General features: G+C 38.6%; 1 protein-coding gene across 1 annotated transcript; it reads right to left on the reverse strand.

Annotated features, from left to right (window-relative positions):
* Window positions 1-2,212: 2,212 nt before the first annotated feature.
* Window positions 2,213-20,756, reverse strand: LOC139450401 (uncharacterized). The gene is made up of 7 exons (XM_071232092.1): window positions 20,452-20,756; window positions 9,845-9,917; window positions 7,666-7,751; window positions 4,323-4,430; window positions 3,900-3,959; window positions 3,547-3,630; window positions 2,213-3,174 (listed from the first exon to the last, which is right to left on the reverse strand). The coding sequence occupies exons 1-7, from the start codon at window positions 20,524-20,526 to the stop codon at window positions 2,893-2,895; spliced, it is 768 nt and encodes a 255-aa protein (XP_071088193.1). The 5' UTR covers window positions 20,527-20,756; the 3' UTR covers window positions 2,213-2,892.
* Window positions 20,757-21,873: the final 1,117 nt, after the last annotated feature.

Below are 21,873 nucleotides of genomic sequence, written 5' to 3' on the forward strand. Positions count from 1 at the left end.
ATGGCTTTACCTGTAATCTATACTCCAGTTCTCGAGGATAAACATTAAACTGTCTACACTGTCCAATGGCAATCAGTATGTAATAACACATGAGTAATCCAAGCAAGGTATCTTGTGGACATTATTTTGATATATTTTACTATACAATAAAGATCTCTATCGAATGGGACATGAAATATTCATTCTCTATAGGGGACCGATAACGGAACGAGGTAGTAAGGTTTGTCTGATTTTATAAGATTGCAATTTCACAAGTAATTCCGAGTATCAGCTGATCAGCATGCACAGAAGGTCACATTCTCGATTTAACATATTTATCATCTTTTCTCCCAGGGAAACAATGTTTTACAAAATGATAAGCATGTGGTCTGTACTCACCCGGTTCAAAATATTATTCAGATTTTTTTCAACCCCTGTCCGCTGAGCAAGGGCTATAACTTGTGATAACCATACCACAACACCACGGAGCGCCCCACAACTAAACAAACATATACTTGTATTAGACTAGTACCTCTTAAAAACATATCAGTTCATTGTGACTTTCAAAGTGGTGTTTGGAAAGAAAATGGCATCTTTGTTGTGGAATCGTGTACATAATTAAGTTTCACAACGGAGTTCTCGGGTATTCTGCAACGGGTACCACACGGCGTAATGGCGTGTACATATGTGTTAAACGTGACGTAAATGACAAAACGAGACGTGTGTTTGTGATGTATTTGCTCAAACCAATATTAACACGGCGCTATTTACATAGTAATTTAAGGTGAGACACGTTGGCCGGTAGAAGCTCAAATAAATTTACACTGGTGTGGTTTTTATATGTTTTACTAATACTGTAAATTGTATTTGTGTAAAATACGTATGAAAGAACTCATATTAAACTGGTAAATGTCCAATGATTATGAATTAAATACGGTGACTTGTAATATAGATAGAGTATAAGTAATTGAACATGAATCTTGATGATGCGTGTAGAAATACCACATACCTGTTCTTGGAGCCACCAGAAGCTGACACTCAGATGTGACATGTTCCGACTCACCTAACAGCGTTGATACAACAAACCATAGTGCTATGAAACGAGAATGATAAATCATTCATTGAAATTAATATGCAATTAATATTTAACCCTTAAGCTTAATAATGACAATGAATGGAATTTTTCAAAATTCAAACAATAAATTGTGTATCTCGGCGTTGATCTTCAAACGTTACTTAGAAACATCGCTGTGATAACATTTCTAGTTGTGAATTACTTGTTCTGCTACGTTTGATACGTGATCATAAAGGGTTAATGTGATTCAGGAAACGATATGTCTGACATTTCCCCGACCATTCATATCAGCGTCACACAAAAGGCAGTGTAACATTTTGGCCCAACAAACATTGGAGCCTTTATTCACGTAAAACATTGATAAGATATCTCTACTACTTTGCTATTAATCCTGGGAAACACTGGTACATAATCTGATATCATATTAAACCTCAACATACCTTTGCGTAAATCTCTGGACGCCAGTAGTTGGCTATGAACATAATGTTTGATGCCACATGTAATGCGAATTTTCGAAAATCTAAAAAAATTAATTTAATTTTTGAAACAAAAGTAACAATTAGTTTTCGTTGTTTTCCTTTTAATCAAATTTGAACATGAAATATTTTTCAACAAACTGTTCTTCCCTTAATTGTAAGCACTATACACGTTGTGAGTGATTGAGTTTTTAAATTGTATTATGATGCCCGAAATCACGTATGTCTTTAATATTTGTCAGTTTTGGTGTATGGTACTGAGAAACCAACCTCTGAATCCACCCCGGAGTCATAGGGTCCTGTCACGCCTTGAGTAGGCAACACTGCACAGCTAACTGCGGCATCTTGGGCGATTTGGCCTTCATACACATAGTACCGGACTGTTACACAGCATTACTCATTATACAAAAAAGCTTCAAAGAATAAATCCATTTTGGTTTGTTTTCAAAGAACTGAATAATGTATTTCCTTCCATTCATAAAATCAACACCAAATCAATCATAATTAGGGATGCGGTAATTCCGGCGTGACTGGAGTGTGTTCAATTTACATTAGCTGGCATATAATTATAACGTTCTGATGGAAATGTTTTGAACCGCACTAAAACATACAACTAAAGAACATGATCTTTCAAAAATATTTTATTGCACTCACTGTGACGAATGCCAATATTTATGTACATATAAACATAAAGATGTAACCACAAAGGTCAATTACCACCTGCAGTATATGTATAACACCAGGTTGCGCACACATCCGTCAGGCTGAACACATGTAGTAAATGAGGTAAAGTGGAATGTGGGCGGAGAATGCAATCTGTATACCAATACATATGACATCATATTGCTGCTCTCCTCGCTGACATCACATCTGTTCGAGGAATATTCCGCAATTGCTCCAATAACTAGATTTGAGTTTCTTCTTAGTTAAATCTGTTACAATTCTTCGGAATCCGTAAGACACTATGCCGTGTTATCCTCACGGTAACAGTAGTTTTCAACTAAACAACACATAGCACTATTTATCTCCTATTTCAACCCGTCAGTATCTCCAATATTTGTAACGTGGATCCTGTTCAGCAGTAATCCTGTTTCATTCTCGATTGAATAAATCAATGAAACGTTTAAATGCATATTTCGTATCACTCACACATGCAAACACTCTTTATATACAAGTTTCAGTGTCACGTATTGACTTATCACATTGCACGCTGCTGCATTGGTATCTCGGGCGTCCGCGCGAACACAGAGTTAAAGGACGGAAGTTTCACTGGCGCCAATGACAACGCCAACGGCAACACTATCCTTTTCTTATTGCATAGTAACGAAGTTCTGTCTGTCATTTTCACATATCACATTGTGTTTATATCCATGTCACATAAGTAGTCCTTTGAAATGTCACACCTGTTCTGTTATCCTGCATGTCTTCTGTGTTTTCTGTATCGTTATGCCTGTGTGCAGACGCTGATGCTAATGTACAGAACATATCGGCTGTATCGTGTTCATTTATTTCTATTTGTTCATAGTCTGGAGGACTACAGTCTTTACGTGGGTCGTCTTCCATATACGGAGGCAGTTGCACGCCATATGGAGGACTATAGGTGTCCAAATCCGAAGCTGAGAAATACCGACGCATTCTCCGAGACTGAAACAGTAAATGCACCATTAGTATTTCAAGACATATTCGTAATCTGCTGTAGCATTTGCCACATTCATCAAATTAAGTGAATCGTCGTGCGCGTCTCATTGCGCAATACCATTTTATAAAGAACAGAGCTTGATATGTTAATATCAGACGCGGTCCTCTTAAAAGCGATCAAAGAATTACGATTTGGTCTTTGTTGCCGTATCGGATTACGCTAGTTGTAGCACTAGTGGGTGCCAGCATAAACATAACATATCCATCCGTCGACCACAATATTGCCAATAATCGAAATAGCTTTATCGCTGATCTTTCACAATTATTATTTAACACTTATATCCTTGTTTCCATACTAAATATAATATGAGCTCTTACCCGTGGTTTGTACAAAAAGTCGTACGTTCCTCTCCCTTCGGAGAGTTCCTGGTATTGGGACACTACACAAGCAAAACAGTAACACTGGAAGAAATGAAAAACAAACAGGTTAGCTATGACAAAGGTTAACAAGTATCTGCATATAAGTTACAATATCATCTCATAATGTTGTCTTACATAATTGCACGGGGGCAGTGGGGAAGCCTTGGGGTTAAAGCATCCCATTGTTAAACCGAATTCGGTTGCCCACATAGGTACAATCTGTGAGATAGATAGATAGATAGATAGATAGATAGATAGATAGATAGATAGTAATGTTAAACTGCGTTCGTCTGTAAAGGTGTAATACTTACATTTGCAACCAAGCGGAAGCAGTAAAAACATACAGAGATGATTTCCCACGTTTGCAGAGTCTACAAAAGAATAACAATTCCTGTTTTATAATTCACATCAAAGGACACAAAGTCATTAAAGTGTGCAGAATATCAGGACATCATATTTTTCAAAGACATACAAAAATCCTGAGCTTTACAAGATTTATCACAATATAGTGATCCATCACATGAGAGCCATTATAAATGTCGAACTACTTTGTGCTAGATGCAGTGAATGCTTACACAAACGAACCGCCCTGTAGCAACATTTGCCCGTACCTAATATCATGTATGGTACACGTGTGACTAAAGTCATGATAACAAAGTCAGTTTAATGGTTTATAACATTGTGTCCATAAATAGAGTGCATGATGTTGACTTTGAAGTGTGCATCCAGCTCACCTTTTCATTCTCTAAGTGTACTGTTGTCAGGAGGGCAATGGCTCCCGTCTCATACAACACCGTTACTACCAACACGTATATCCATGGTAACAACAGGTACTTTTTGTCCTGAAAATAAACACATAGGCAATCACTATGGCGGCTTATATCAATCGTCAATGACGTTGTCGTTTAAAAGGTTTCAATTCGACAAAAATATGAAATATGTTCATGACTTACATCCTACATTTCAGAGACATAAACAAGCAAATGTTGAACACGCCACTGCCGATAAGTGACATAGTCAATAATTGGAAATACACCTTGTGTCATAACGAAGGGTGCCGGTAATACAGTAAGGGATTCATTTCAGCTACAGAATCAATCGCGTCCAATAACAACCCAACCAGATAGATTATTTCTGGTAGTGAAGGGTAAACATACGTGGAGACAGACGTGTCTATTACGTTGTGGGCATGTGAATGTGGGCATGACTGTCTTTCCTTATATACGATAAACCAGTACATGCCGGTATCTGTTACAATTAAACAAATTATTTTTATTAAATCGTCCGACCCCAGAATTGCTCCCCTTACAGTTATCTTTATTTGGTTTGCTACGTTTGCGTTCCAGTCTGATTTGTTACTGTATTCCATGTAGTAGGAGCACTTCATAATAACACGAGAAGCAAGAAATGTGTTTATGTGGCATTCCAGGAAATGTTTTAAATGGAGGGTATCCTTTGCTGCAAGGACATCAGACAAGTTACAAGAATTCCTGTTTTAATCTGTAAATATATTTTCTAGTCCCAAAGTGAAGAAAGGATATGTTTAAATACCACCCCCACCCCCTAAAAAATAATGTTCAATGTGTGTACATGCATATATTCAATGGTCACTCAGTCGGGTTCTATTTGAAACTATCGGTATTTCTTATCTCCTGAAAGATTCCCCATATGGGTACAATGTGTGGAACCCATGTTTGGTGTTCCCCTCCGTGATATTGCTGGAATATGGCTAAAAGCGGCGTAAAACGACACTCACTCACTCACTTTCTACTGAAAATACATGGGCTGCTTCGAGCATGTTTCTGCTAGTGAACTCGGTTACCGTTTCGCCTGGCACACGAGTACCCCGAACATTAGCCTTCAGTGCCGATCAAATCTTAAAACCATCTACCCATTACCACCGTCCAAATATTACATTACTCTGTAACTCGTGTCTGTTGCATATAACTTGAGCACGGATATAATTTTTAGAGCGTGTTTTATACAAGAAAACAACTTTTATCATTCATTCACGTGCCTTGGTGTCATGTGTTCCTTACATTTGAAGTTTGTGTGTGTTCCGGAAAACCAATATATCTACGTGTAAGATGAACTAAAACGATAACTTTATCCGAAGTATTGATATTTGCCTGACAACTCTCATTTTTCAATTTCTCACAATATTTCCTGCACAAATACAGTGTCTCCTTACAGAGGTATTGTTCAGGTGCGGATGCCTTGTTCATGAAACTATGTGGGGATGTTTTGTTTTGTATCGCACACGTGTATGGAAAAGCAAGGACAAAGGTAACAACCCAGTCTGACCCACAACAGTGTTTGAACTCTCACACGAAGCCCTCCTCACCTGCTTTGCTTTTCTATACGCTTATCGGTTTATCGGTAATCCCCTTGTGTTTCGTGGAATTTGAGAACTCTTGGCTACTATAACCGGGTGCAAGAGTCGTGTGGTGGTATTTCTTTACGACAGAAAGTTAAATATTGTCTGATGTAATTATGCCGTAAAGGGTACCTTTAAGCGGGTAAAAGTGACGTACCATGCCGGCTGGCAGGTGCACTTGAGGTGTTAAGAACGCAGTCTGTACTACGCTAATGGGGCGACCGGGCACTCTGACATTAGCTAAAGGCCATTATTGCCAGCTAAATCTTAAGGTCAAACATTTGTCTCATTGCCTTCGCTCTGTTTCGATACATATACTGTACTAACGATAGGTCAGTGGGTACGTAAACTAATTTTTGAAATTGATACCTTGAGTGATCAATCGACAAGTGTACTCTACAGCATTGAGTACTAGTATAACCGGTCTTCTACTCAAGACTACACGTTTAAAAATGTCTCAATAGGCAACTTACAGAAACTTTACAGCAACTTAAATGTTTATCCACCCCAGATTAGAATGACTTCATGATGGTTGACCAGCATAAGAAACAGCTCTTACTGCTTTATAAAGAAATACTACTCCATAGACATTTGGGATATTACTAAAATGAGACCGGCGATCTTTTCTACTAGCACACAATGCGGGACGTCGGTGACTATATAAACTAAGAACTCTTTTATTACACAATAAATTTCTCTCCTCTAAAAACCGTTTCCCTGGTGGCGCAGGACTATTGACTATTAAATTCCCGATCAAGCAGAAATTATTAAATGTGACTGACAGCTAGAGATCTACTGAGAGACAGGGTCACCTGAAATAACACGTACTCTTCATAATGGACATATACGTGACTCGGATATTTGTCAAGGGCCTGCCAAGAAGAAGATGCGAACAAACAAGGCGTAAGACCACATTGCTCTATCTTGTCATAACCTAGGGCCATAATTTACCTCATTTCTCAAAACTTCAGCAATGACGCTTCATTGCTTATCTTCCTGACGAATCTCCACGAATAGATTAGTATCAACACACCAAATAGTCCCCTTTTGTAAGTCGGGGCTCAATGAAGACCGGTCAAGCTGGGGGCTCTTTGTTTACAAACGGGTTAAGGTTTCTGCTATAAGCTGCTTATTCTTGAAAGTTTCAACTAATTAGTTACCGGTCATATGAGGTCGGTAAATAAGCCTTTGGTGGTCTAAGCCAAGCTTGATGGAAAGATAACTGAATAAACCGACGGAAATGTGTAAAGCATGCGGTGATCTTTTGACCAAAGTTGTATAGGTATAACGTTATCTGTTAAGAATTGTTCCACATACAATAAGAACTTGTATTGTGGATGATCGTTTATACAGATTATATTTCAAAAGTATTCGAACAAATCAGTTATGAATGAAGTAGTTGTAGTTGACTGGAAGTGGATTCATAAAACAACAATAGATTAGGCTGCAAACAAAATTGAATATGTTTGAAGTGTATAAGTTTTGTTTTGCTATTCGTTCGTCCAATTCATCAAAAGTCGTACGTCATGAAAATAGAAGTGTACAACTTTAAAACAAAGACAGGTTTTTATTCCTAATGATACTGTTTAATGCACATTGTATTTTAGTGAACAACTGAAAATGGTGATTATATAAATGTAGACCGTCATTCGGTGGTCTATAATCAGACAAAACATGTGTTCGTGGGTGTGTTATCTTACCATATACACCCCTGGTAGTAGGACCAGGGAGACTGCTATCATCAGGGAATATAGGACGAATCCAGCATACACAATGCCTCGAAATTCTGAAATAAAACATGTATGTCATGTTAAATGCTGGGAACAGTTAAGAGCTGTAGTTCACACAATTCATCGTTTGTTAATACACCATCATGAGACAAAGTGCACTTAGGTAACACGCATTCCTCGCATCGTCACTGTACATTGAGGTCTTAACGCGATAATAACACCGTGGTTTTCATCTAATATACAATCACTAGCCTGTAAGTACACTGAATACCAGTATCATAAACATATGTTTTTCTCTTATTAAGTGGGCATCTAAAATACATTCCCCAGTAAACTATGATTAATGGGTTAGTTGCAGTAAAGAAGGACAACAAATGCGTTTAAACGTCAGAGGTCTCTCTGTTTAAACCAGGTACAGAAATTACAGGTGTTGTGTTTCATGTCGATATATACAGAGATAACAAACACACTGCTCTTTGTAATAATACGGGAATGTATGAATAACCGACTGCTGTAAATTGCTCCGGACTGTCTAAGAATTGTCCGTGTTTCAGATTCTGATTTCTGTGACACTGCAAATACATCGTTAATATTTGCGTACAGATAATCTACAACCGACGACCATGCTTCCATATTGATCAGTACTACACCGCATCTCATATACATAATACATATAACTACGAATCTGTGTAATTTTATTGCTGCAATATCGCGAAAGCAAATACTCCGTACATGTATCTGTCCGTCCTAGGATAGTCGGCTTTCGATTAAACCAGGGCAATGTCGTCCAATTCTTAAGATAAGATATATACTTCTTTGATGTTTATCAAAGTGAACTTCACAGACCAACTTTGCGGCAATACACCATTTATGTGCATATTAAAGTGACAGCCTGTGTTGATGCACGGACATGCTATGGCAAGGTAGAAAGGGGTAGGATAACAGAACAACAGGCACAACATGCACAACATGCACAACATGGTGAATGACAAGGACATGTAGGGTAGCCCTCAACCCATGGCAGATGATATCCTGACGGATAATAGAAATGCACATCCTCTGCCTTAGAATGTTAAGCATACTACATCAGTGTATATACTCCTTGATCCAAATATCAAATAACATTAATAAACTTTTCCCGTGAGTGACAAAGTTGTCTTTGTGTCATTCATTACTGTGGTTTTGGTGTAAGAAATATTCAATATGTTGGAAACGATCCAAAAGTGACCCCAATACCAGATACAAATCTACTTTTCACACCTGCTTAAAACATGCTTGTAGTGGCGCCGTCATAAAGTTTTATGTTGAAAGAAAGAGAGATACGAGTCGTCTTTGTCCTATGCACATAACAGATATTGTCAGCGCCCGAGGGCACAATTACGTCGAGGTCTTTCCTGTCTTCCAGAGGCCTGTTTTGGTATGTTTTACGTAGTGGTTGACGACACACAAGTGTGTACCCCTTGTCCTTCTTACTTCACATAATAAAATCTCAATACTGGGAAACTAAATATGATAATCTTATATATTATATAATACAGCCATATTCTCCAACGAAGAGTGTCAAACCTTTCATCACCTGTGCGTTGAGCTAGGTTTCATTACCTCCATGAGCTAGGTTGTTAATTTGACTCATCACAAACTAAATCTCCAAATCGTTTTTCGTTTGAATGACTAAAACCTGACCCATTTTGTTATTCTTCACTTCACTTTTTGTATTCAGCAAAGGCACGTTCATACCATATTATCAGATATTAATCATTGATCATAAATCACTCTCCGGGCAAGCTACTGAATCACGAAACCTGCATACCTCTTGAAAATGCTTTTTCGCCACATTGGGAAGGCATAATATTCATGATACTATTGCAATAATAGCGTATAAACTACCGCAATACTCATCCCAGTAAGCTCTGCTTTCTACCTAATTATAATATATATAACACTACGACAAACTGGCAAGCATAGCTCCTCATAGTATATATTATAGTATTAAACATATTCACATGATCTACCTTTAGCAGAAAACAACCACTTTGAATGCAACGAGTATTATTAACTGTTGCTGAAATTAAGCGCTTGCTGTGTGGGCCTATTCAATTAGTAACGAATGCGAAAGCTAAAATAAGGATACTAGAGAGATAATACTTACCCATGGAAGCACTAATTGCATCAAGCCCGATGTATCGGAATAAGTAAAAGGCCAAACACATCACAGATATTACCTGAAAATGAAAAAAAAATATTTGCAATTTTATCACTAAAGGTCTCAACAGACACGCGCGTGCACACACACACACACACACACACACACTCACTAGTCAGCATGAAAATACATGGGCGTTGTTTTTAAGCTGAGTGCGGTATAAAACATTGTATCAATTCAAATTTAATGCTGCCCATAACCACAAATTGAAGAAGAACAACTCTGGAATGAAGTAATCATTGATAAAAGCATATCTGGAAATCAGCACTGAACCTTCGCCTTCGCCCGAGCATGACACTGAAATATTATTATCCCGGTGTGGTTATCAGGCGGAAATCTAGGGTAGATAACACTAATGTTATGATAGATGCAACATGCAGTAGTGAGGCATAATTAGTCCCATTCCAAAGTGCTCAACCCTGGACCCTAGAGACCCCCTCTCATACAGGGGTATCACCCTGACTACGTCCATTTATAAACTGTATTGTAGTATCCTTAACAGAAGACTACAACTGTGGGCAGAAGGTAACGACGTACTCCATGATTCACAGAACGGATTCAGACAAAAAGGTCTACTATCGATCACGTCCAAACGCTAACAGCAATTATAGAAAACAGGAAAGTAAAAAAGAAATCTACATTTGTTGCATTCATAGATTTTAAGAAAGCTTACGACTGTGTTAATAGAAACATTTTATGGGATAAACTTTCTCACCATGGTATTGGAGGCAAAATGTTACCTGCCTTGCAATCATTTTACAAGGGTGTTAAATGCAGTGTTCGAGTGAATGGTTTCTTTACTTCCTGGTTCACGGTAAACCGTGGCTTAAAACAGGGGTGTTTGTTATCTCCCTTGCTTTTTAACTTGTTCATAAATGATTTATTATATACTCTCAACAGTCTTAATATTGGTGTAACTGTAGACAATTTTAATATTGCAGCATTAGCATATGCGGATGATTTAGCATTGCTAGCTGAGAATGAAGCTGATCTCAGTCTACTGTTAGATGTTTTTACATACTTGGTGTTGCACAAATAAGATAGAGATCAATAAGGAAAAGTCTAAAATTGTCCATTTTAGAAATCCGTCTGTCATACAGACGAAGCATGTTTTTAATGTCGGAAATACGATTTTAGACATTGCTGCTAATTATAATTATCTTGGTCTACTGTTCACAGACCACTTATATTTTACTGTAATGGCACGTGCAGCAGCGAAGTCTGCTAATAGGGCTTTGGGCCTGTTGATATCCAAAGTTAAGACAATAGGCGGTATGCATTTCCAAACCTATTCCAAATTGTACGATAGCATGGTGTGGTCTGTTCTTGACTACGGGCGGCTATCTGGAGTAATTATGATGTGTCAGCAATAAATGTTGTACACTATAGAGCCATTAGATTTTATTTGGGACTCGGCAAATACGCCCCTAACGTCGCTATAAATGGGGACATGGGATGGATACCGCCTGTTGTCAGACAGTGGAAAAGTGTAGCAAGACAATGGTGTCGCCTTAAGAATATGTCTAGTAGGTTAAACAAACACGTGTTTAACTTGGCTGAAGGATACGCTGTAAATGGTTGTAAAAATTGGAATGGTAGGGTAAGAAAAAAGTTTACTAATATGGATTTAGGATATTTATTAAACGCTACAGGTTGTATTGATAAATTTTCTGTTTGTACACAGGTGGAACAATGGTGTAAAAATGAATATGTTACCCGTTGGAGTGATATGTTAAGAAAGGAAGAGGGGCGAAATGGGCTTAATAAATTGAGAATGTATCGATGCTACAAACAAGTATATGGGACAGAATACTATGTTTCAAATAAGATGCCCGGAAACTATAGATCGGCACTAGCCAAGTTTAGATGTGAGGTGGCTCCTATTCGAGTGGAAACCGGTCGATTCGAAGGTGTACCTGTCAATAATAGAAAATGTTTTCACTGTAATGACAGCGTAGAAGTCGAGGTCCATGTTTTGTTTCACTGCGCATTATATGACGATATCAGGGCAACTCTTTTTAATGAATGTATTGCTAAATCTTATAATGTTTTAGATATACCTGATATCGACAAACTTTGTTTTATTTTCAGTGACTCCAGTGTGTGTTTTATACTTGCCAAAGTCTGCTTTTTAATTCTTAATCTTAGAAAACATCTTTTATATGGATAACTTTTTACTGTATCATCTTTATATCATTTATGTATAAAATCTGTGATAATTCGTCTCTCATAATTCTATTGAATGGTTCTGTACATTTTATCTATGTTTAGTTGCATAAAGCTGTTTTATGTATGTACAGGAGTGAGACGTTAATAAACTATTGTCTGAGGAAGGCTCAATATATATCATGTTTATGACAACAGGCAATCACATTTTACGAGATCAAACCATTCAAGTTCATAGAACAGCCTCCAGCAAGAATATTTGAAATAGAAATTTGGTTTTGACAGCTTGTCTTTCTACAGTTGTGTTTATTGTGGGTTTATATCGTTGTCGGTTATTCGTCGCTTCAATGGCTTCATGGCTTCAACATATTTTGATACTTTAAAGACTGTTACAGAGTCTAATTACATTATAAGCTTCTTATTTTTCACACTGGCTGTAGTTTCTGCGCGGATTCATACAGTTTGCACATCAGTTTTTTTCGATATCATACCTCAATGAACACAATAAAAGTACACAATCAAGACTTAAGTGTCTTCAGAACTGTTCAAAATGTGCAGTTACTTAACCTTAAGCTAATCACATTAAGAGCAAAGAATGCCTCAAAAATACCTCAACATAAACTGGGTGTAGGTTTCCAACCGTGCCCATTTATTTTTCATCACTTAAACAGATTACCAAGTCAAGCGAACTTATCCCGCTTAACTGCCGGTACTGACCACTGCCTTTGACACCCGATCTCACATCAAGGTGTGGAGAAATAACTCACCTGTAATTAATGGGCAGGTATGTTATGTATACCTATGGCGTTCCCAAACTGTTCAATGCACGAGAACACTTCTGGGGGCTATTTCAAACATTTTGTTCAAATGTCTGTTTACCTGTGGTTACTCTAGGTGGCGGGTCATCATTTTCATTACGGATTAATTATTTATTCTTCAACACAAAGTCTCAGAAGAACCATCTCAATGAATGAATTCCGGGTATGTGGTGATTGAAATGTTAGTTTACATACTCACCAAAGATTACTGGAACAAAAGTATTTTGGGGTATATCGAAAGTATTTTGTTTTCTTACATGTACATCGTTAATATTAAGAAACACCCTTGAGATAATTATGAATAGCACAGTGTATCATAACCCATTACTGTCCTCTGAAAATGGTGTAGTGACTGTAATTGGGATGAATACCCACTGAAGTAATAACCACCTGGTTGCGACCCTAGTGACAAGAAGTCAACATGTGTCTTGCGGCGTATTTACAGATGACGTGCGTTCCCTGAGAGTTAACAATTGACCCTGATGTACCTGTGTGTGTAGAATGAGAGATACTGGATATGATGTTTTATCTGGAATACCTGGGAGAGTCAGTGATTGTACGTGGGTGATGGAAAGGTTGATACGTATCATATATTGTTAACAATAGAGGGGGGTAAGAATGCCGGCAGTACACAGTGGGAAAGGAGTGGGTTTGATTGTTTGTCTCGATATGTGTGGCGAAATGAATACCGTCAGTAAAAGTCAGAGAATAGATGTTATCAATGTCATACCAATAACTACCCTCTGTATCATCAGTAGTCATAACGGATGGCTCATCAAAGTCTCAGTGAACGTGTCAAGTCACGCACTGGACTGTTTGATGTCCATGTCACCTTATTTATATTGGTATTTTAGTACAAGCAGTAAAGCAATGATAGCGCTAGCTTTGGTGGTTTCGATATATCATTTCCAGCCATACACAAACGTACGTGACCCCTATCTCAACCGATAGACAATGCTACTTTGCAAGTTTCTATATGAAAGAATCGACTTTACAAATTAACGCTCACTGGTCGTGGAATTTAGTTAAATGTTAACTCACTCACTGACTTAGGTGGGGGCACGGATGGCCCAGTCGTCCAAGGCATAGAAATTCGCTATGCAGAAGTTGTGTCCCTTAGCGTACCAGAAACATGTGGTGGTGGGTATATGTCTAGGCTTATCAGCACCAATACACACGCTCGTCGGTTTCAACAAAGTGACAAACATCTAAGACCTGCATTACTTGGGATTATACTAATGCACTCACTCTATCCCCAGCTAAAAGGGTAACATTCAACTATCCACTGAGATTACCAATCTGCTGATGCGAAAGGAAAAGGCACAAACGACGGGTGACACACACAATGTGAGATCTTGCCATTTCCAAAGCGCCGCCAAATGTGAAAACATATCCCCGTAGGGAAGCAGTGGCTAAGGTTTTTTCATAAATATTTTGGGCACAAATAGGTCGAAAGGGTAAACGGTTATGACAGACGTTATATATGGAAAACACATATGTGAAGCGATCCAGACGAATGGTTTCGTTAATATGACCATCAACATTCCACATACGTGCGTCCCATTGTTAAACACGACCCTCGGGCACTTCCAACCGGGACGAACAAGTCAGGGGTAGATATACTGTCTCCTTGTGACCAGTGCCGAAAATAATTATGAGACATTTATGTCTTCGGTGGTATTATGCGCAATGAAGTGGAAGTTTCACAAAGTCTTGATCGCTATGAATACCTGTCTTATCTTATCTATGAGCATTAGAGACATTGCTTACAACCGCGATCTCTCAACGTGGATGTAATGGGTCCGTCCGCCTTGAGTTTGGGCTTAATGTAACAAGAACAGGCAGCGAGATTCATTGTTTTTGTTTAGATCAAGATAGGGACTACATAGCAGTGAACTGCACACTGTGTCCGAAATCGTCTGAAATTATGTTCATTAATTGTGACATATAAAATTAAGATAATCCAAATATTATTCCTGCATTATGAGACGATACGATATACACAATTTATCACAATTTAGTCTCAAATGGTAGGAGAAAATAACACCTCACACCGTTAATACACTATAAACAAATGCACGCCCAGGGTAGTTTTCTGAAGTTTCAAACTCCTTTTAGGTTTTTCCCTGAACGGATTGGTTGTAACCACAGCAACTCGATGCTAGCGTGTATAACATAATATATTCGTATAGAAAATAATCACACCCCTCTATATACATAGAGACTATGTATATAGAGGGGTGTGATCTTTTTTCTCTATACGGATGTATTATGTTATACACGCTATCATCGAGTTCCTGTGGTTGTAACAGAAACAGCACTGAGGATCGCAACATTTTGGCCCTGAATACATTCATTAGTCTTTAACCTTCCGATAAATCACGAAACATTGCCCATTCGACGTAAGGAGGCGGACATGACTAACACAGCAATGGTCAAAAAGTGGGGATCCTGCTCAATAGGTAATGATCAGTCAGATTAATCCCTCGCCAGGATTCCCATCCACACAGCGAGAACATCGTTTTTATCGCCTAGTTATCGAACCCTAAGGCAATCTCCCAAGGTCATAGGCAAAAGCGGCGGGGAAATACGTCCGGGTTTGATGAAAGAGTCACCAAATTACACCCCTCCCTATGAACCCCCATCCCCTAATAAAGGTGGCCCAATGTCCCGGCTGGTTGCGGAGACATGTTGGTCGCTTCTCTATGGGAAAGTGGTCACCGTCAATTTTATGGGATGGTCATAAATGCACTCCAGTATTAACACTTGAGAAGGATTAAAGGTGTGACGATATCGCGGGATATAAAAAAGAGGATATATAGTGAGATTCGGTATAAATGACAAACATATTCAATTGTGTGTTTTACGCACTGGGTATAAGATATAATACTATTTACATCTAAACTCATGACATGTGTGTGTCAAAGTTTGATGTTAATAGCAGAAAATTCGCCACTAAACTGTAATGGAAACCCAAATTTGTAATATCATAACATGTCATTTTAATGCAACAAGAACTTGATACTTTGTAACTGTGGGGAGCATAATTCTATCCTTAGAATTAATTCTTCCTTCCTCTGGCGCGTTGTTATCAGGACAAATTAAGTGCCTTCAACGTGCATTCCCGTCGACTGATTAAGTCGCGAAGTGTCACCCCAGGGTACAAATGCTATACGTAACAGAACGCCACCCTGCTGACCACCAACCTGAATAAACAAATACAGATTTTAAGTACGGTGGGTCACTTCACAAGGTAAACACCCACTAACTCTCGTCTTCTTTCAGCCCTTGTCCAGTGGCCAGTCTCACAATAGACACCGGTTGTCAGTCAGTGTTGACCTTTGCTACAGAGCTACCCAAACGGAGAGTTACGTCCTCGGTTAGTTTAGCATGAGAGGACAAAATGGGATATTTGATAAGAAAGAATAATCGATTTGTTCAAACAATATTTAAAGAAGGGAGACCCCCCAACCTCATGTCTAAACATTGGCGACTGAGCTTACTAACAGGTCCACTTAGACTGAAGATGTATTAAAAACGTTTTAAGATATCAGGATAAAATCTGTTTTGGGCATTGTAATAATGAGGTGCTTGACTGTATATTTCAAAGTGATATTAAACTTGAATACCACCAGCCGGTTGTTTCAATCATATGATGTTAGCGGTGATCAGCTGGGCTCTATATACATGCATACATTACAGATGGTGCATTTGTTGGGTTATTTCACTGCAATGGTGTACGGAATACAAGATGTCGCACATCATTCCTAAATTATATATTTCAATGCAGAACAGATTGCACGCTGCGTGTTAACAGATGGCTTCTGTGTCCCTTCACCCATCAGTACCTACGAGTACAGCATTAATCACGACGTATTGCTGTCGTGGCCAACATTGGAACAATCTTATCCACAATTGTCATGTGGATGGAGGTAACAAATATCGGTATATCAGGCCTGAACTTTTAAAAATGCTTAGGGCTGTGGAAGCACTGATGAAAGACCTGATGTGGAAGGTGGATTCCCACGGTGTGTGGGTTAGATAAAGGTGTTGTATTCCATCATGGCAATGTGTGGAAGAAAAATCAATAGGCTTTTATACCTGTAGTGGAAAGCACAATCGACTGAATTCCAAAAGGCTCATTAAATGATTGAGTGATAAGACTGGTTAATTATTAATGCAGGTTTACAGGTAAGAATCACGTTCGGCTGGGAAATGACGTGACAGGATGGGAAATGTGCTGATTTCACACTGGCAATGGCGGTAGAGCCTAAACTATTTCCATCATTCCACCAGGAACCGAGTGTTCTCAGAGCGGTGTTATCCTGCTATACTATGAAATGTCGTATCAAAATGGGAGGCGTATTTTTCATGATGTCGTTCATTTTAATGGCAAACATCAACCCTGATGGAAATGATATCGCATGCACATTTACTTATAGAAAAACCAGTATAGTATCCATTACAAACTGACTGTATTTAATGTTTAGCTAACGATCTTAGCTTTAAATAAGGTTGGAAAAGTCCCAACCTGTCACCTCTGACCGTCTGACCCTTTGTGACAAGGACCTCCCCGCGGTGTGGTTAGTTGGAACGTGACATTTTGTGGTTGACGAGTGACCATGAGCCCGCTATCTCCAGGCCGTGGGTAATATAGGGGTATTGTTTGTACGGGGTGGTGAGGGTCGTGAGACCGGGATGGAATGTGGAGTTAGATTGCGAGATAGTAACAGGTGTAGAAGTCTGCGATTGTGATAACGCCTGTTCGGTGAACCTGGGGTAACTCCAAACCTTCAAGAGGATGTGCACAGTAGATCACAACATCAACCATATTTATCAACTGAAATTCAATGTTGATGACTTTTTATGTTTAGTATATGGTACATGTACTACCAGAACGACATTAACATACACCAGCCTGGCTTGTTCAGAGTAAATATGTTTGAAACACATTTGCAGGATCCATTTACCCACTGAAGATGTACTTCTTATTTACGTACCCAGTAAACTCTTATAATGGGTCTGTTTAAAGTACGTATCAGTGCTGACGATAAATATACAAACATGATAAGAAGTTTGTTTTGATACAGTTAGCTTTATATATTCATACTATCATAATGTAATATCGTATATGTGCATTGAAAGCCCACCCAGTACATTGGTAGCGTTTTGTTACAGCCATGTGTTTATTCGTGTCGTGTTTCCCTTGTGATAATGATGTATCCAGGCCACTGATTTGCCCACTTGAACTAGAAGAGACTAATGAAACCGCCTCATCTCCTCATTCAGATTTATGCATCAACATCGAGAGTGACAAAAATGTGCGCACAAGACTGTATGACAAGAGGGGTGACTTCAACTTTCCAATAGCTCCAGACTTTGGTGTCTACATTTGACCAATGTTTAGGTACAATAGAACACTCTCTATCTACAAGGAGCGTCACACGATTCTTGCTAGTAAGTTGTTTGATCAGGCTACAACTTTCAAGGCTTTGCTAAAACTTCCAAAATGTTGTATGAAGACTCATGGAAAGTATATACGTACTAGACGCATCTGTGGACAAAATAATGCATTTCCTAAATTTGATTTGTACGATATGTTCCCGACTCTTGTCGTATTAGATGAACAATGGACTAGCCTTTGCATGTGCGTGACGGGTACCACCAGTGGGGCAAGAAACGCTCACCTTTCGGGGAATACCTGGGATCATCGCTATTTGACAGTGATTCATTGACACCTGCTTCAGATATAGTCGGAATTGTACAGTGGACTCTCACAGCAGAGCTTCCCTGTGATTATGGACAGGTCTTTGTTACTTTGTTACTGGCACACAGCAATTACATAAATATATGCTCATTTATACATCATTCTATCTCTCATATATGTCATTCAAATTCCTTACATTCTCTCCATTGGATGTGATATATCTAAAGCCTTCAGAGTGTATACAGTGTCGTTTGGTGCGCCAGCCACCTGTTCACTAGCGATTAATGATGAGTATGAGTCACAGATGACAGAATATTGACAGGCTTTAGCGATAGAGTCAGATTCACAGTTTCCCGTGTCAGAACCGCTGACCTGTAAATCATGGTATTTAGCAGCTTAACAGGAGATTATACTTTCACAATAAGTTCTTTCGACCTGGTTTACCACTACATCATGTGCCTTGGTGTGTGTTACACTTGTGAATATACATCCTGCACGGGATTCATTACTGAATGGTAATAGACTGGTCTAATGTATGCGTTATCATGATGTTCCTCTGTAAATAATTCAGGCTTGGTGTTACCTGTGACAGAAGTAACATTTGTTTAGCAGAGTAAACAAATAAATTATTCAACTGAATATTCAGTTAACACGGAGTAACTATAACATGTAGATATTAAGTAAATTGTAAGTTATGATCTAAGATCTACATTATTTACGAGTATAACGGATAAAATGTCCACCTTTTTAAACCTGTCAAACAATAGAAATTGTGTGTCCTTTTTGAACATGAGGTATATTTCACTGCCAAAACCATTTAGTTTCGAATCGTCTCTCATAAATTCATATGAGTGGTGCTATATTAATATTTATATATATAAACTCCTATTTACTGCATGTATTTGTGGTGTACAGCAGGGGGTGGGGGTGGGGTGAAAATAAGACAAATATCCTATGCATTGTAAATGTTACTTCACTGTCACGTGTAATACATTTATCATCCTACATGTTATTAAAACTGTTACGAGCCTGTATTCTTGATTTTTCTATTTTAAAATATTAATTACAATTTTACCTTTTTGGAGACATTCGGCAACTAGGGAACAAATGTGATTAAGCTGACAGATGAGCTGAAAAGGTCACAATGCCCCAACAATTGTTGTTTTGGTGTGTTTTTTAAAAAGCACGTCTTTACTGTGACATGCCATAGTAATGACTGGTTTTATATGTTTCGTCTATCTTTCTTTATCATGCATTGCCCTGCAGACTATAAAACTTCGCCAACGTTGAATTATTAGTTAGAAACACAATAAACGACAAATCAAACTGATTGATGAAACTGTTTTCGCTGCATGCATTTTGACACAAATGATATCAGTGCATCTACAACTTATAATTAATTACAAACGTGACTGATAATAATCACGTTCCCAATATGAAATAAATCTGGTTTCATATTCAGTGTATTCATTTTTTATATGGAGTTAATATTTAACGTCGTATCGGCAGTATTTCAGCCACAAATCGATTAATTTAAAAATTAAAAAACATTAACAAATTTGATTAAAGATGAACACAGGTGAGCAACAGCGCGCACATGAACTTTTCCGCAAACGAACGAAGGTCTCAATGCGTCACATAATAACGCTTTCTTCAACAAAAACAATGTTTGAGACGGCGAGAAAACGATATGTCAAGCACGTCGTTGACATCGTGAACATTACATGAAAATGACGTACGCCGGTTATCCGTCACATACAGCGGGTTTAAATAGCCCCGAACTGCTTAACATCACATTTCATGAAATATTACCAAATCGGGTTTACAAACAACCATTATTACCTTGTTTTCAAAACACTTACCAGACTGTAGTAGCCACTGACAGCACTCCCAGAACGAGTATTTGCCCAACACAGAAACGACCTGATAATCGCCATATTCGGTTTAACTGCCGCCACAAACTCAGAAATATTGTCTTGACTTCCACATGGATGTAGCCATTCACTGTCGGTGACTCACAATCTGTCACACACAAGTTGGTCCAAGTCTACCCTGGGTGAGAGGACCGGTGTACCTTCCTTCCCCTGGTCAGGCAAATTCCTTCTACGTAAACCCAACAGGCCCCCTTCTAACTATACCTCGAAATCCCCGTACGCTCGACTGAGCAAATAGTTTGGGTACCTCGCCTCTCAGAAAGTGCGCGGGGAAGCGTGACACAATACCCGAATGTCAGAGCAGACGACAAAAGATAGCCTGAATAACACCTGAACTATGTACTCATGTTGCTTTGTTCTGTTTTGTCAAAGGGAGGTAACTGAAGAAGTGTAAACTAATTTCGAAACGCCACAGGTAACCTAGATAACCAAGGTATTACTTTGTCGATATTCCGCAAGAAGATATTCATTTTAAATACGAGATGGGAGTGCAATGAATGGTCCATCATGGTATAATCATCGTACAACTGATATATAAACTTAACAAAACTAAAACCAGTATTTCATTTTGTAAGAGGAAAGAGAAATATTATTTATTAAGGTGCAGGTTTGTTGTTTAAGGGGAGATAACTGATTTTGTGGACGGTTGTTAACTGTCTCGGATACTGTTGGGACGAGGACGACAGGAGATTGTTCCGTCGGGCTGGTTGTCCGTCAATGCTAATGAGCCCCTTGGGGATACATTGAGTTAATCAAGCTGCCATGCATTGCCCAACGTTATCCTCAGTGTTGAGGAGTTGCATCATTAACAAACAGCATGTCATAGAAAGCATCTGGGATTATCACTTGTGTCGTTGATAACCCGTGACAATGCTAATTTCCCTATTTGTTGTTTGTGTGTACTTGAAATCGGTATTTGTGCCTTGTTTGCACATTTGAACAAGGCTTCTTTTGTCTGTATTGTCCAGCTGATCTGCAATTAATTATACAGTCATTTCACCGTACGCGGTCGCCCGTTGATAAGCTGCTAATTAAAACCGTCCCGTAAATCGTTTAGAAAGCTCCCGTTGTTAATCTGCATAATCCACAAGATTCGTGGGTAGCCTCTTTATCTGAATTATCGTTGTAAAATATGTAAATAAACTTGTTTTTGTGGTCGCAGTTTTGCAGTAACTTAACATTTTCACCCTTTTCGGCATAAATCAAAGACATTTTATGACGGAAGGAAAATTCAAACCACAATCCCTTCTTTGGACGGCCAGTCAGCAGACCATTCATCGCGACTGTATTTTACTTTGCGTGTCTGGTATAAATCTGTTTCGGTCATGTATCAAGAGGAATGCGAGTTGT

This window comes from Haliotis cracherodii, unplaced genomic scaffold (assembly GCF_022045235.1).
Source record: "Haliotis cracherodii isolate W230 unplaced genomic scaffold, xgHalCrac1.p SCAF_8, whole genome shotgun sequence".
NCBI lineage: Eukaryota > Metazoa > Mollusca > Gastropoda > Lepetellida > Haliotidae > Haliotis > Haliotis cracherodii.